Source organism: Gekko japonicus, unplaced genomic scaffold (assembly GCF_001447785.1).
Source record: "Gekko japonicus isolate JY-2015 unplaced genomic scaffold, Gekko_japonicus_V1.1 scaffold1624, whole genome shotgun sequence".
In the NCBI taxonomy this organism is placed as follows: Eukaryota; Metazoa; Chordata; class Lepidosauria; order Squamata; family Gekkonidae; genus Gekko; species Gekko japonicus.
Window position 1 is genome coordinate 402,218 of NW_015176500.1, and position 16,327 is coordinate 418,544.

The window sequence follows — 16,327 nt, forward strand, 5'->3', positions numbered from 1 at the left end:
CTCGATAACACAGACACAGAAATAACTGAAATAACAGCAAAGTTTCTCTGCAGTGCCATGGCCCTAAGGCCTGATAAATGATATGATGAATTAGGGTTTTTTTATGATGATACTCTGTGATGTTACTCGGCAATTTTAATTTGACTCTGTGTCTACTTAGATTACTGTATTTTTATTTATATGCCAATAAAAGGCTTTGGATTGGTATGTCTTTAGGAATTAGTGTTGGTAGGCAATGCAGACTAAAGTACTATAAGAGAGATTTAATGGGAATATTTACTTTTGAAGAGGGTTTTGGAAGTGAGAGACAAGGGTCCAGACTTAAGGAGCAATAAGGGAGAAATGGCGGATCACGGGGGGGGGCAGAGATCTTCAGTCAGCTGAGGATGATAGGGATGGACAGGGCTATTTTTGGGCAGGAACGCACAGGAACGGAGTTCCGGCTGGCTCCTGAGTTGGCCACACCAAGCAGGAACTCATTAGCATAATAGGCCACACCCAACAGCAGGAACTCATTGGGACTGGCTACATTAGGGATGTGTGGCCTAACATGTAAAGGAGTTCCTGCTACAAAAAAAAAGCCCTGGGTTTTGACAACAAACAAGGTAAACAGAATAAGAAGCAAAAGGTGGGTGTGGCTGGATGACCAGACTTCTGGCAACATGGGGTGTGTGGCCTAATATGCTAATGAGCTGTACTGTCATGGGTGTGGCCTGATATGTTAATGAGTTTCTGCTGTTGGGTGTGGACTGTTATGCTAATGAGTTCCTACTGGGCTTTTTCTACAAAAAAAGCCCTGGGGATGGATAATTTAAACAGATCACAGGTTTGGGCTTTCTTTGGTGAAAAATCTTGATGTTTTTGTCTTACAGCAGAGTACGCAGAACTCCACTACTTCTCGCCATCATTACAGCCTTCAGGCATGAGTTGCATGGGTCAGTGGTCCAAGAACAAACATTTTGTTTTGGTTCTTCTAACCCAATGTTAAATTTGGTTGCTCTATTGGTAATTTTTACAGAGAGCTGGATGTTATTCCCCCCCCCCCAATGTCCCAAATAATTTGGTAGCCCTTTGCTCCCATCTGTTTCTTTCTAAACATTTGTGATGTTATTAGCTGGTGTTCATATGGAAACCATTCTCTTATTATTGTCGCCCAGTTCTTCCATATCCTTTTTTGAAATTGGTGGAACAGAAAGCTACACTATATTTTTAATAGAGCAACCTCACAAAACTTTTGATTTTACTTTCTGTTTCATTACCATTTGTCCAGATATCCTGTGACTTCTGTTTTTAAAATTAACAGTGTCTATATTACCAGCTCATCTTCAAAACTGTTACTTGCTTAGGGTTGCCAGCTCTGGATTGGGTCATTCTTGGAGATTTTTTTGGGGGGGGACCTCAACAGGGTGTAATGCTGTAGAATCCATCCTCGAAAGCAGTAGGGCTGCCAAATCCCCCCGGGGGGTGGAAAACCCGCCGCCCCAGAGGCCCGTTCCCCGACGCCGGGGAATCGGGCCCCGGGGGGAACCCGGCCCAGCGTGCACGTCACAGGGAAGTGACGTTATGACGCCGGGCACGCTGGGAGCGGGGCCACGGCCATACAAGGGGAAACTCTATGGTTTTCCCTTGTATGGTCGTGGCCCCGCCCCCAGTGTGCCCGGCGTCATGACGTCACTTCCCTGTGATGTGCATGCGGTGTGTGCGCGCGCACCAGGAGCCAAACTGGAGTCCCCCGCTGGAAGGGTAAGTGCCACTTGGCAACCCTAGAAAGCAGCAATTTGCTCCAGGGGAACTGATTTCTGCAGTCTGCAGATCAGTTATACTTCTGCAAGATCTTCAGGCCCCACCTGGAGGTAGGCAACCATGTACTTCCTTGTTTATCTTTTTTAAAATTTCACTTCTGCACATGTTGATTAGTGTATACAGAAATTAGATCTCTGGGAAGGAAGGCATCTTCTGGGTTACTGTATTCCGAGCTGTCTAAAAAGGGTTCAGGAAGCAAAATACTAGGCAGGAAGAGTATCTATTGAAGAGTATCTATTAAAAGGAAAACATGAGTTGACATCACAAATATGGCCAGAAATAATTTAAGGTCATGTTCAGAATGAAATCAAGTTTAACACAGACCTTCACACTGCATAAAGGTTATGGACAAACACTATGGTGGACTAGGTTAAAAGATAAAGTAGTGGTATCCAATGTTCCCTCTAAGCTGTGGAGTCTTGTGAGCAAAAATTCTATTTTGTGAGTTACTGGCATTAAAGTTGTGAGTGAGCGATTTGGCTGCTGCATAAGTTAGTTCGCTCTGGAGCCCTCCTTCCTAAGCTAAGAGAAAAATGTGTGAGCTGGAGGCTAAAAAACTGTGAGCTAGCTCACACTAACTCAGCTTAGAGGGAACATTGGTGGTATCATTTTTGTACACTTAATTATTTTGCCTATGAATATCTTTAGGAGAACAGGACCATAAAAATTCAAATTAGGGGTAATTTTCCTGTGTGAACGAAAAACCTGCAGTTAATATGGGCAATTTGCAGCTGATATCTTGTAAATCTTTCACAGCACTCTCCAACTTCAGGGTAACATTATAAGCACATTTCAAATCAGTAAGAAGTCTAGCCCATGGGCAAGATTGCTTATCTACAAAGCCACCTGCCTGGTGTAATTTAGATGATTGTGCTGGGGAAAGATGTGCAAATGGGAAAATATGTTTAAAATGATTGTCCTTAATGCTATTTACCAAAGACAATTTGGAAGTTCAGTTAACCCTCAGAGAGAACAGAATTCTATAGTTACTGATGAACACACTTGCATTAGATTCTCATTCTCTCCTCCTCAATCTCATACACTATTACTCAGTTTCTCATTTCCATATTTAATTCCTCCTTTTCAGTATGCACAAGAGACTAAGGCGCAGTTTTTATCCAGGAAGTAATACAATTCTCTTTGCATGGTGGAGGCACAGGCAATTCCAACCCCACAACCCGAAAACTCATGTAAAATGTAGAACAGGGTCTCCATACAAAAGCCCAAACAGGCAATGCACCTGTAATGACAGTCCTTCTGGATCACCAAACCAAGGATCTTCCTAGTCCAGCAACTAGACTTCCACAGTAGCCAACCATATTCCCACAAGCAGAACAAGAAGTCAACAGCCTCCTCCCACTGATGCTCCCTAACAACTAGTGCTGGGTGCTAATTACCTATGACATTGTGGATCTGTGATCAGATCTTCAGCATGCAATTTCATGGGAAAATGCGGCCAGCGGAGTTGACAGGGAGTCACAGTAATGCAGAGGACGTTTTAACTTCCCCCATCATTTCCTCCAATCAAAAGTGCACCCTACTCATGGCTGTTTTATGCCCAGTACAGAAAGAAAAAGCAAGTATACATACATTTTGTGGGGTTTTTTCACTACCAGAGATAACAACAAGACAGGTGGAATGCCAGTTTAGATCAGTAAAATGGTACAGGCTGGAGAGCACTTTCCTTCTCATTGTGGCCCCTCACCGGGCCCCTCCCAAAGCTCCTTTTTCAATATCTTAAGGTTGGGGGATCTGATTATATATTCCCAATGTTTACATACAGTGTAGCCCTCAAACACATTGCCTCTGGTTCCATTCAGCCATCATGGCTAATAGCTATTGAGAAACATGTATCCCATGCTTTTTTCCTAAATACATTTTTAAGCCATATAAATTACTGGCCATTCGAAAAAAGTAATGAAACTGAGGCTAGGGCAATTATATGTTCAGACTTATTTTGTGAGCAGAATTGCCCCTCCTTACCTTTACTGCATTGAAGCAGAATCCATACAGAACAATCACAACTATAAAGCTTCGAGAAATGCTGTAGAGTGAAGATATCATTCCAGCAACAGCTGCAATACAGAAAACAAAAAGTAATAACTCCAGGGTGGATATAACAGCTATAATACAAACCAGAAAGACTTCTGAATTTATTTGAATATGTAATTTCAGGCTACGGCTTCAAAAGGGAATTAGATAAACATATGGAGCAGAGGTCCATCAGTGGCTATTAGCCACAAGATATAGATAGGGACTCTCAGTCTGGGGCAAGGGATGCTCTTTATTCTGGGTGCTGGGGGTGGGGCAACAGTGAGAGTCTCCTGGCCCCACTGGTGGTCCTCCTGATGGCACCTGATATTTTTGGCCACTGTGTGACAGAGTGTTGGACTGGATGGGCCATTGGCCTGATCCAGCATAGGCTTCTCTTATGTTCTTATTTCTAATTAGCTAAAAATAGTGATCAAGATCCAGAATAATAGAATAACAGCAGCCTTTCTTTCTTGCACAGGACCCTATAAAAGAAATTATCCTGGTGGACTAAACTGCTCATAACTCTCAGATGTTCCCAATTTCAGAATTTCAGAATTTAGTTGCCTTTCAAATGGTTATACGTAATCCTTGGAAACTCTATGATTCTCACTGGCGTCCTTGGAATCAACCTACATTTTGAATGAATTTGCTGACAGTTGTATCTATCAGTTTCTAAAAAGATCTTTGTGGTGACCACACTAACATGGAAGGTTGTTCCAGGTGGTCAGCCATGTTGGTCACTCAGTTAACTCTTCAGGTGCACAATGGGAAGCAGGATATGGAGAAGAGCACCAGATGCTATAAAAAGTGGCCACATTAAGCTAGCACAGAGAATGCTGGGAGCACTGTGATGTAGTGGTTAAAGTAGTAGTCTACAACCCCATTTAACTAAGGGCCAAACTAGATGTGACACCCGCCATTGGGCAACTCTAGGCTGCTGTCACCATTTTAAAGGAGAATTTAGCCATTTAAAGATTGCCATGAGGGCCAGACCTGATCGGGAATGATGCTGCGGAAACAAATGATCTGGTTTCCTCCCCTCATGCCTTTTAAAGTGCCAAAAGAGTTTTGGGGGGGGGGAGAAACAAGATTGCCTATGGCTGCCATGCCGCAGGCCTGATCAGGATCATGTCCTTCTGGCAATTTTTAAACAGCTAAATTCTCCTTTAAAATGACATTGGTGGCCAAAGGCTGTCCCCCATGGCTGCCATAATCAGTTTGGCTCTAAGAAGCTCACAGTCTGGATTTGGGCCAGTAGTTCTCTCTTTTTCAGCCTAATCTACCTTACAGGGTTTTATTGAGGATAAAAATGTGGGGAAGGCAGACCCTGTATGGCACTTTGAGCTCCTTGGAGGCCGGGCAGGGCACAAATATGCTAGACAGAAACTTAATTTCCTTACGGAGTAGTATTTGTCTCCTCCTCCAATGCCTTTTCTCAGTACGGGTGACAGCCTTACTAATTAAACATAGAGTTGAAAGTAAACTCAGTTTAAAACTGGGGGCTAAAATTTATCATTGCCACTTTCCCAAGCCCTACACCTTTGATGAACCAATTTTATTTTATGTTGTTACAAAGTTTAGTCAAAAGGAAATATTGCCATTATGTGCCACAATAATTTTGGCATGTTTTGCCCTCACAAGAAGCCACATGATTATATACACACGGTGTCAATTTTATTTTGTTCAATGTATATTGTTTTAAATAGCTCATTGCCTATCTATCAGTTTTAGGGCCAGATCATATGCTGGGAGCATAGAGATTTCAAGTGATGTTAAAGAAAAAAAAGCAAATGTGGAATCCTGACACAGATTATAACCATGATGCAGGAAGAGAGTGTGTTAAAGCTAGAGGAAGGCAAACTTTTGGTCAACCCCCCCCCCCCGGCCTTCATGCAACCTGTGAAGTTGTTTGTGTACTAGCTAACAAAAGTGGAAGAAGGAAGGAAAATGAGGGTTTTCCTCGATAACCTGTTTGTTTTGTAATCACAATTTTTAATTTTTTTCCCCACAAGAAAGTAATGTACTAAAATAAGGCTGCTTTAGCATTGTAGGCATAAAACATCAATGCTCTTGCTTTCAATGTGCACATTTAGCAGAAGAGGGGATTTTGACAGGTCCAGCTTGTTAGGAAAAGTTGCACCTGCCAAAATCTTTTTTTCTACAAAGGGACAGAAATCTTGTCCATTGTTACTTCTAGTAACTTCTAGAAACTACAACAGAAAGTTAGCTTTGATGAATATTTTTTTCGGGTTAGACATTGCAAACTGTATCGAGCTATAATAAACTGCTTACCAGTACCACCAAATAGCAGCATATCTACTTGTTCCAGGACGTATATACAGAAAGTATTGATTTGTGGGAAAAGACCAAGGAGAGAAATAGCAGGAAAGCAATATAAAAATCCTGGAATTAAATACACAGAGAACATGAGGTTATTCTTTGCACAGAAAGTTTCAATAGCTGACATTCATGTTTTTGAAGGAACACCTTCCATTGTTGTAGTATACAAATTTTCATATTAATATAAAAATGGGAAGGGTTTAAAGAATCAATGAGGTCCATTAATATTTTCTTCTTATAGTCTTATTAAAGATTTGCCAAATAAAAAGATGTTATGAAGAAAATGGATGTTATAATGGGAACGTTTACAATGTCTGATACAGGTTAAAAGCAAAAATCCACTTTGGTAAAGACACAATAATAGCTTCACTAAAGCCCATTTTTTTCAATGCCTAGAGATTACAGTGAACCTGTTTTCTGTACTCTGCCCAACATACTTGTTAAGAGCCAGTCAACACATTACAGAGTCATGTTTGTTGAAGGATGATAAATGGACTTGTATCAGATGTGCAGGGGGCGTCCTGTGCCTTCAGATGCATGCTAGCCCTCCCACAGTGCATGTGAAGAAGCACCTTTAACATCCACCATTTTCACATTCTCAAAGTATTATATGGAACTGTGTCACAGCCCTGGGCACCCTACCCCTGGGGAAGAGGGGTGGGGACACAGAGAAAGGGCCTGCTCAGGAGTAGGAACAAGGAAGTATGAGCTGGAAGTAGCCAGGGGAAGAGAGATAAAGGGCTGCAGCTGAAGGAGGTTGGAAAGCAGCTAGCTGGAAACTGAGAATCAGTAGTGGGCAGTCAGACTTTAAGTCTCGGCAGGCTACAGAATACCTAGCCTCACAGATACTTGGAAAGCAGCATTCCTGGCGAAGGAACCTTTCCTGCCTGATCCGTGCATTCTAGCTCTCCCTTGGGCTAACCCTGCAAAAAGGCTGCAGCAGCCAGAGCAGAAGCTTCATGACCTTTGAGAAGGACTTAAAGCAGTCCTAGCAGCTGGGTGGGAGCAGGTGAAGAGGAGGAGACTGGATTCACTACCCAAAGGAGTCTCAGAGCGGCTTACAATCCCTTTCCCTCCCCCTCCCCACAACAGACACCCTGTGAGGTAGGTGGGACTGAGAGAGCTCTCTCAAGAACTGCCCTTGAGAGAACAGCTCTGAAAAAACTTATGACTGACCCAAGGTCACACCAGCAGCTGCATGTGGAGAAGTGTGGAATCAAACCTGGTACTCCCAGATTAGAGTCCGCACTCTTAACCACTACACCAAGATGGCTTTGTAATGTTTTGATATATAAGTTGGTATAAAGTTGGAAAACCAGTGAAGAATGGTTGGTTCTGAATCACACTGAATCTTAGACTGTCTCTATTCATTTTGCTATATGAAGGTGAATTAGCCCAACTGTCCTCATATGTAATTAATCTTATAAGGAATTTAGCTGTCCTGTGAATGTGTTCTTGTGCAAAAGGGAGACAAAGGTCATCAGTGGGAAGCAACTAAGGCGGCTAAGTTGAGAAACGAAGGTTTTGTATCTGGTAGATCAGCTACTTTAGAATCAAGTTATTTGTATCAGGAATAGTCACATGTACTTTTCCATGTGTTATCTTGTTCATGTAAAAAGCAGAGGGTGTGGGGGAGTCTATTTTTAACAGGAGTGTGTATGGGACGTGCCCCCTACACTACCCTTCTTTGCTGTTTTAAGCATATACTAATCCAGCGTTGGCAAGTCATGCAAGAAGAAAAATGCTTAAAACAATGAGGAACAGCAGAAAAAAAGGGATAAGTTTCAATTCCTCCCACATTTTTTTAAAATTAAAAACAAATCCCGCTTCCACTTTACACTTGAACAAGATGACGCATGAATATACATATGGATCCTCTCACCATGCCTAGCTTGACCATGAAGCCCAATTCACATGTTGCAAAGTCCATGTGGCAGACAAGTACGCTGCCAACAAGATGTGCGCTTTAAGTTCTGTGCTGAGAACTCAGTTCCCAGGCACATGGGGGCCTGATCTCCATCAGGACTACAATGTGTGCAGTTGTTGCTGTTCAGTCGCACAGTCGAGTCCGACTCTTCGCGACCCCATGGACCAGATCACGCCAGGCCTTCCTGTCTTCCGCCGTCCTCTGAAGTTTGTTCAATTTCATGTTCGTTGCATCTATGACACTGTCTAACCATCTCATCCTTTGCCGTCCCCGTCTTCTTTGACCTTCAATCTTTCCCAGCATCAGGGTCTTCTCCAGTGAGTGCTCCCTTCTCATCTGGTGGCCAAATGAGTGTGCAGAGAGCATACTTAATCCTTCCCCCTCAGCCTGCAGTATCTGTGGGAGTCACTCACTATTTGTCCCACTGGTGAAATTTACATCAGTACATGTTGATGTTTTCCCCAGCAGGGACAGCAGCAGCTCCCCATGGTCACTTTGGGTCAAGAAAATGGCATGGAGGATGGGGAGGGGAGGCTGAGGCCTCTTCTTCCCATGTGCAAAAGTCTCTGTCTGAATTGCGTCCATTGGAACTGGGTAACCAGCACAGAATTCCAGGCACATGTCTGATCATAAGCCCGCATGGCGGCCACATGTCTGCCACTTAGGACTTTATAATATGTGAATTGTCCTTCAGTCTCTTTACAGGAGAATGTTGCGGCAGCTCCCACTACACCATACTCTTGTCTCTGTGGAATGACTTAGATAATCCGCAGGATTTGGAATATGATGCTCAATAACATGACTACCGTGAGTAGTGAAAAGTTAACTAGCAAAAACAGAAATTTGCAGAAAAGCTTATTCAGCTGACTTAACACCAGGCAAAGTAGGAATGAGGACATGAAGACTGAAAAGAAACTTTCAAAGTGAGCAAGCTAAAAGGAAAACAGATGACAAAATTTGAGAGAATTATCTGAGCAAACAGATTTTACAGTACAGTTCTCTAGATTAAAACCCGCAGTAGACAGAAAAAGAGCATATTGTGCATTGACAGCATATAAATTGCTGCAAAAGTCTGTTAAACTAAAACTGTATCATGAGAAACCCAACAAAAATCTGATCTGAAATCCATGGGAAATGAATGGAGGGAGCCTCAAGTCAGGCTAAAGGTATAGTTAAAGAAAAAGCAATCAGACAGCAATATTAACGGGACCATTGGGAGTCTGTACAAAATTATGTTTCAAATAGCACACAGATTGATTGTTCTGTTTGTTATGGAAAAACACGTTGCTGTTGCTGGCAGTTTTCCCTGTGAATAAACCCATTTGTTAGGTATGCAGCCTGGGCAGAATATATTCCTGTTCTAATGTGCCTGAAAAATAAAAAAACAGCAAACCTTTTATTTTATTTTATGTTTGTGTATGTGCGCATGCGCTTGTGAGCCTGGAAGTCATGGTGACTTCTGGTGACCCCTAGTGGGTTTAGGACATTTCAGAGAGGTGGCTTTGATATTACCAGCCTCTGCATCCCAGCCCTGGTATTCCTTGGTCTCCCTTCCAAGTACTTTCCATGGACAGCCCTGCTTAGCTTCCAAGATCTGACAAGATCGGGCTTGCCCAGGCTATCCAGGTCAGAGCTAAAGAACAGCAAAGCTTGAAGGCATTTCTCCCTTTAAAAGCATGAATGTATCAGTTTCTGTAGTCTGCTATACTGTGCCTAGCACACTTTTACTAGTTATCTTTTTTACATGAAGTGAGATATTCTGTGGCTCAAAACAGAGCAGTCTCAGTGATGGTATCCCAGGAAAGCCCACAAGGATATCATCCCATTGAAACGATTTAGGTGAAAAGTCAATACTTCTTTATTTCACTTGGCATTTAAAATTGATCTACAAGAAAATAATCTTGTAAAAAAAAAGCCCTGACTGCTTTTGATTTTTGTCTCATTATCATCTTAACAGCCTCATGATTTTCTATCAGTTCTAATAGCCTTGGATACTTCTCCAGAAACGAAGGCAATTAATAAAATATATAAATAAACTGGGCAGTAGCAGCAGTAATAGCAGGAAAGCTATGCTATAGGGAAGTATTGTTCTGAATTCAGAGCCAAACTAAACATGTCAGAAAACTCACGGGCCGCAGTCAGACGTGCCATTTGGAGCAGAGGAGAAGCAAGCCTGTTTCCCCTGGTGGAAATTTACATGGTGTTGCGCGATCACACATCCTTTGTAGATGCGGGCTCAGCCTGTCAATGCACAATCAGATGGCATGTTTGGGTGAGTGTGTGGGGTTTTGCCTTTTGTTTCCCATGTGCCTAAATGAGGAATTGCACCTCCGCACTGAGAATTCCCTGTGGAGTATGCGGTTATGTGCATACTGCTAAGCAAGAGGGGGGAAGGCACAGAGTTGGGATAGAACTGATGGACTATCCCGATGGCTTGAGTGCGTGCTTGAGCGATTAAACAGGGGAAAATCCATCTGTGGCTCGTCAGCAAGCATTAGAACTGGACTTTCTCCAGTGTCTTTTAACTCTGCTTCCATGGCAAGGCAGTACGGGGTGCTGATGGCTGCGGCTGTCTGATTGTGCCCTTTAGATCCATTCGCAGCTGAGTCCGATCTAAAGGCATGTCTGACCACAGCCCTGGTTAGCATTTTAAAGTGATTTTAAAATGGTGTAAGGGCTCTGAAGAGCTTCAGGAGGAGGAGCTCCACAAATTGGGTGAGTGGGCAACAATGTGACAAATGAAGCTCAGTTGTGGTAAGTGTAAAGTAATGCACACTGGAACAAAAAAAAATCCCAGCTTCAAGTATATGCTAATTGGGTCTGAATTTGCTGAGACTGAGAGGGGACACGATCTTGGGGTACTAGTAGATATTTAAATAAAAGTGTCAACCCAATATGCTGCAGCAGTGAAAAAGGCAGACTGTGTTGGGGATTATTAGGAAACAGATTCAAAATAAAATGGCCTGTATTATAATGCCCATTTATTGATCTATGGTGCAGCCTGATTTGGAAATACTGTGTGCACTTCTGATCACTGTATCTCTAAAATAATATCACACAGCTGGAAAAAGTACATAAAGGGACAACCAAATGATTAGGGGGTTGGAGGACCTTTCCTATGAGGAAAGACTAAAGAGTCTAGGACTTTTCAGTTTTGAAAAGAGATAAGAGGGGACATGATTAGGCATGGGATGGAGACCCTTGACAAAGTGAACTTTTTTCTCCCTCTCTCCAAAACAGCAGAGATTGAGGGCATCCAATGAAGCTGATGGGCAGTAGATTTAGGACGGACAAAATGAAACTTCCTTAAACAACAAGTGCCTAAAAAGTGGAATTTGCCATCAGAGGATATAGTGATGGCCACAAGTATAGATGACTTTAAAAGGGGATTAGACAGATTCATGGAAGATAAGTCTATCAGTGGCTACTAGCCATGGTATCTAAAGGGAACCTCCACATTCAGAGGCAGTCAACTTCTGAATACCAGTGCCAGGAGTCAACATCAGGAGAAGACCTCAGCCTCTATATCCTGTTATTGGACCTCCTGTAGAACTGGTTGGCCACTATATGAGACAGTATGCTGGACTAGATAGACTACTGGTTTGATCCAGCAGGGCTCTTTCTATGTTCTTAAGTGTCAGCTATGCTGCCTTGAAAGTTGGGGAGGCTGGTCTGTGTCTGGTTAATTGCTATTGCTTTCCTTTCAGGTTAATTGCTGTTGCTTTCCTTTCTGTGCTTTTTCTGCTGAGAGCCGAAACGCTTATCTATACAGATGTGCAGGAGCGTGTTGTAGTGTCTGAGGTTTCATTAGGTGCCGTGGGAGAGTGTTCGTTCTCAGCTTCAGCTACCTAACCGTCTCTAAGCCTTAGCCCGTGCGCGGGAGGCCGCCTAATTGGCCAGTGCTGGGGGGGGGGGGGCATACGAAAACCCTATATCCTATTAGGCTCTAAGGGTTGCCGCCCTAACAGTGCCTTAGTTACTGCATCTATAGCTCTGCAATAAAAGTATAACTGTTTCTGAATGTGTGTACTTGGTTGTTGGCTGTGGGTTCTGACATTAAGTGTCAAAACAGTCACAGGAGGTAAATGCAGGTCCCCCACAGCAGTTTTGGCACTTGAAAAGACACAGTATAAAGTGGAACACCACACCACAGGGGCATTTTAAAATCACTTTAAAATGGCGACAGCAAATTCGTGGCAGCCACAAGTTCTCTGCCCTTTCAGTTTGGCTCTCAGTGGGACTTACTGCAAAGCAAAAGTGCATAAGACTGGTGAAAACACTAGTCACAACAGTGAGGGATGGAGGAAGACAGAGACAAAGATATACAATTTGTCAAGGTGATTCAGAGGCCAGAAATTAGAAGCCTGAGCAATGCTTCCTGGAAGAGTTGTGTCAGGAACCCACCTATGGCTGATTATCCTAATAGTGACTTTGCCTCTTTTGAACCATAAGAGGAGCCCTGCTGGATTATACCAAAATCCCATCAATGCACAATCCTATTTCCAAACTGATTTCTCCAAGATGCCCACAAATAAGGCAAGAAGGCACAAGCATTCCCTGCTATTGCAACTGGTGATAAACTGACGGTGAATATGGAGTTCCCTCTAAACAGCATACCTAATAACTTTTGACAGAATTTGAGTAATCCCCTTTGAAAGTGGCCATCACTACATCTTGTGACAGGAAGTTCCACAAATTAATTACACATTATGTAAAGAAGTACTTATTTCATCTGAATCTATTGCTGAATTCTTGTGTTACGAGAAAAATAAAAAATCTATCTATGTATCTATCTATGTATCTATCTATATATATATACATACACTTTCACCATATAATGAAGAATTTTATAAACCTCTATAGTAGGGGTGTCAAACATGCAGCCCGTGGACTGAATCTGGCCCACGCAGGGCTCATAACTGGCCCCCAAGCAACTGCCTTCTCCTGCTTTCTTTTTCAGGGCTGCTGCTGCAGCTGCACCCTAGCTTGCTTTTTTCAGCTCTTTCAGTGGCTCTTTGTTTCCTGTTCCCTACCTCTTGCCTCCCTCACCTCTCCCCCTCCCTCCCTTCCTCCCTCTCTCTCACACACACATGCTTCTGCTTCCTTCTCTGGGGCTGCACCTCCTGTTTTGGGGGGAGGGGAAAGAGAAAAAACAAAATTGGAGTACAATGGCAGCTTAAGACCTAAAACATTTTATTACAGGTATAAGCTTTTTGTGTGCAAGCACAATTCTTGGGTGGGAGGGAGGGAGGGAGGAAGGGTAGATTCTTCTGAAAAGCACAATATACATTGAGGAAATTATTTTGGCTTATTCTGAATTTTTTAAAAAGATCGGGTTTCTCTGTTCCTATCTGGATCTATTTTCTTTCAAAAAGACCCTGATTAGGAATTAGCACATGTATATTGGTTCTTATATCTTGGAGAGTGGAGTGATTTCAGATGCCAAATGATAACAGCACACATTGGTAATGAGACACAAAAACTAGGGATGTGCATTCGGTTCGTCTGAACCAAAAGCACCCCCGAAAATGGGCCATTTGGCCCCCTTTTGGGCAGCCGCTGGCTGAGTCAGATTCTCTGGTCTGATTTGGCTCGCTGCCGAAAGTTGCTGCCGAAATTCGGCGGCAGCCAGAAAAACAGCCAGGAGGGAAGGCACTTTAAACTACCTTCCCTTCCATGGCTTTTGGGGCACCTGAGCAAGCCAGCACTTAGATGGAAGGGAAAGGGGTTTAAATTCAGAATAAGCCAAAATGGCTTGTTCCGACACCCTGCGGCTGTGAAGCACCCAAGCAAGCCGGCGCTTAGATGGAAGGGAAGGGGGTTTAAACCTTCTTCCCTTCCATGGCTTGTTCGGGCGCCCCATGGCTGCAAAGCACCCAAGCAAGCTGGCACTTAGATGGAAGGGAAGGGGGCTTAAACCTCCTTCCCTTCTATGGCTTGCTTAGGTGCCCTGCAGCTGCTAGGCACCCAAGCAAGCTGGCACTTAGATGGAAGGAAAGGGAGTTTAAACCTCCTTCCCTTCCATGGCTTGCTTGGGCACCCCATGGCTGCGAGGCACCCAAGCAAGCCGGTGCAAGCCAGTGCTTAAATGAAAGGGCCGAAATTGACATTCGGCTGGCCGAATAACTCCCGAATCCGCTCATACTGCTGAAATTGACATTCAGGGTTCATTTGGCGGTCGAAATTGATTCTGTCCGATTTGGCCGAATCCGAATTGGGCCGAATTTTTTATTTTTTGCACACCCCTAACGAAAACTAGCTCTCAGTTCAGTCCAGGAGGATGCATTGTTTTGAGCTTCATTATCAATTGCAATTTCTAATCTCCCTTTGAAATCCCTTTGTAAGAGCACTGTTACCCTTAGGTCAGCACCTGAATGTTGTGGTTTCTAATGACAGACTTATATCCATTTATTCTTTGCATCCTCCTGGACTGAATCCTCCTGGATGGAATTGAGACCTAGGTTTCCCATCTCATCACAACACTGGTACCTCCATGCCTCTTACCCCTATGCATATCAAACCTAAACAAGCCTGCTATTGACATCTGACATCACCTTTATAAAGTCTATATCTCTGGTACTGTGTGTTACATTTTACAGCATGCAGGACCCAGCCCAATAGAGTGACATTTATGTCAGATCTGGCCCTTGTAACAAATGATTTCGATACCTCTGCTCTATAGTGTCCCCCTCTTAGCTATCTTTTATAGCTAAAAAGACCAAAATGCTTCAGCCAGCTCTCACAGGTAATCCTGTGATAAAATTATTCACCCTTTTCTGAAAATAGGGCAGGAGGATATCAGGTATAGCACACCAGTGTTTATTGCAAGCATATCACCATCATGCATTACTACCATCCATCTAAACAAACATAAATCTGAATTGCTATATCTTTCCTTAACAAGTATCTACAAGTATCTATCATGCCATAAAGATTTAGCATAGTCCCTTTTCTTAGTTTTAATTAATGGTCGGCCGTTATAATAGAACACCCAAGGCACAGCATTTATGTATTTGTGGCTCTTCTGCTATTGAGGATCTCTCCCATTACATTTTTGATTGCTCATTGTACTCCCAGCCTAGGTCAAAATTTTTATCTGGTATTTTATCAGTTTTAAGCTTTTATTCAGTCCCAGAGAAGAATATATTTTTGCTAGCCGATGCCAATGCCGATGTATCCAATAGAATGGCTGTATTTGCCTTGGCTGCAAGGAAAATACGGGCCAACGCTGCTTCTAGCCAATACTGATTTTAGTGGGTATGTTGTGAATTAATTAACTGTTCATAACCTCGATTTTATGGATTTATGTTGGGCTGTATCTTATTTTATACAATTTTAAAGTTTTATTGTGTTCTTCTCTGTCTGTGGTTTGTAATGGTCCATGGCTAAATACAATAAAATCTTCTTCTTCTTCTTCTTCTTCTCCTTCTCTTCTTCTTCTTCTTCTTCTCTTCTTTTCTTCTTCTCTTCTTTTCTTCTTCTTTTCTTCTTCTTCTTCTCTTCTTCTCCTTCTCCTTCTCCTTCTATGAGATATCCCTTTATTAATAAGAGGCAAATCTGCTGGTTTTCATTATAGTAAAAGGCAAAAGATTTATAAGATCTTAAAAGAAACCAGAGATAATCTCTGATTCCCACCCTGTCCTTCTGCCATGTATGTGAAATCTTGGACAAAAGAATTTAGTCTCTCATTTTCTGGGACACCCTGACCATTCATACTAGCAGGGAGGCAATCCTGCATGCACACACTTGGGGTTGCCTTTCTCATCCCCAAGAGCCAGTTTGGTGTAGTGGTTAAGTGTGCGGACTCTAATCTGGGAGAACCAGGTTTGATTCCCCACTCCTCCGCTTGCACCTGGCTGGATGACCTTGGGCAAGCCGTGGTTCTGATAAGAGCTGTTCTTGAAAAAAGAGCAGTTTCTGTCAAGAGCTCTCTCAGCCCCACCTACCTCACAGGGTGTCTGTTGTGGGGAGGGGAAGGGGAAGGAGTTTGTAAGCCGCTCTGAGACACCTTTGGGTAGTGAAGTGCAGGGTATAAATCCAATCTTTTCTTCTTCTTCACCCCCTTTCTTCCACCCTAACTAGCTCCTCTCATTTTGGAAGTTTGAAATCACCCATATGCTAGAAGTTGGCTGAGTTCTGAATCCAACCATTACCACAACCATTCTCTCACAGGTTTCACTTAGTCCTCTAATTTTAAATTCCCCATCATCTTCTGTCCCATCC

General features: G+C 43.0%; 1 protein-coding gene across 1 annotated transcript in view; it reads right to left on the reverse strand.

Moving 5' to 3' along the window:
* Nucleotides 1–16,327, reverse strand: part of PCNX2 (pecanex homolog 2 (Drosophila)) — a gene marked incomplete at its 5' end in the record, with an annotated part of 155,245 nt that overhangs the window by 125,333 nt on the left and 13,585 nt on the right. The window contains 2 exons of the mRNA XM_015427313.1: nucleotides 3,787–3,878; nucleotides 6,130–6,240. Coding sequence (XP_015282799.1) covers nucleotides 3,787–3,878; nucleotides 6,130–6,240 — 203 coding nt within the window. The remainder of the gene's footprint in view (nucleotides 1–3,786; nucleotides 3,879–6,129; nucleotides 6,241–16,327) is intronic.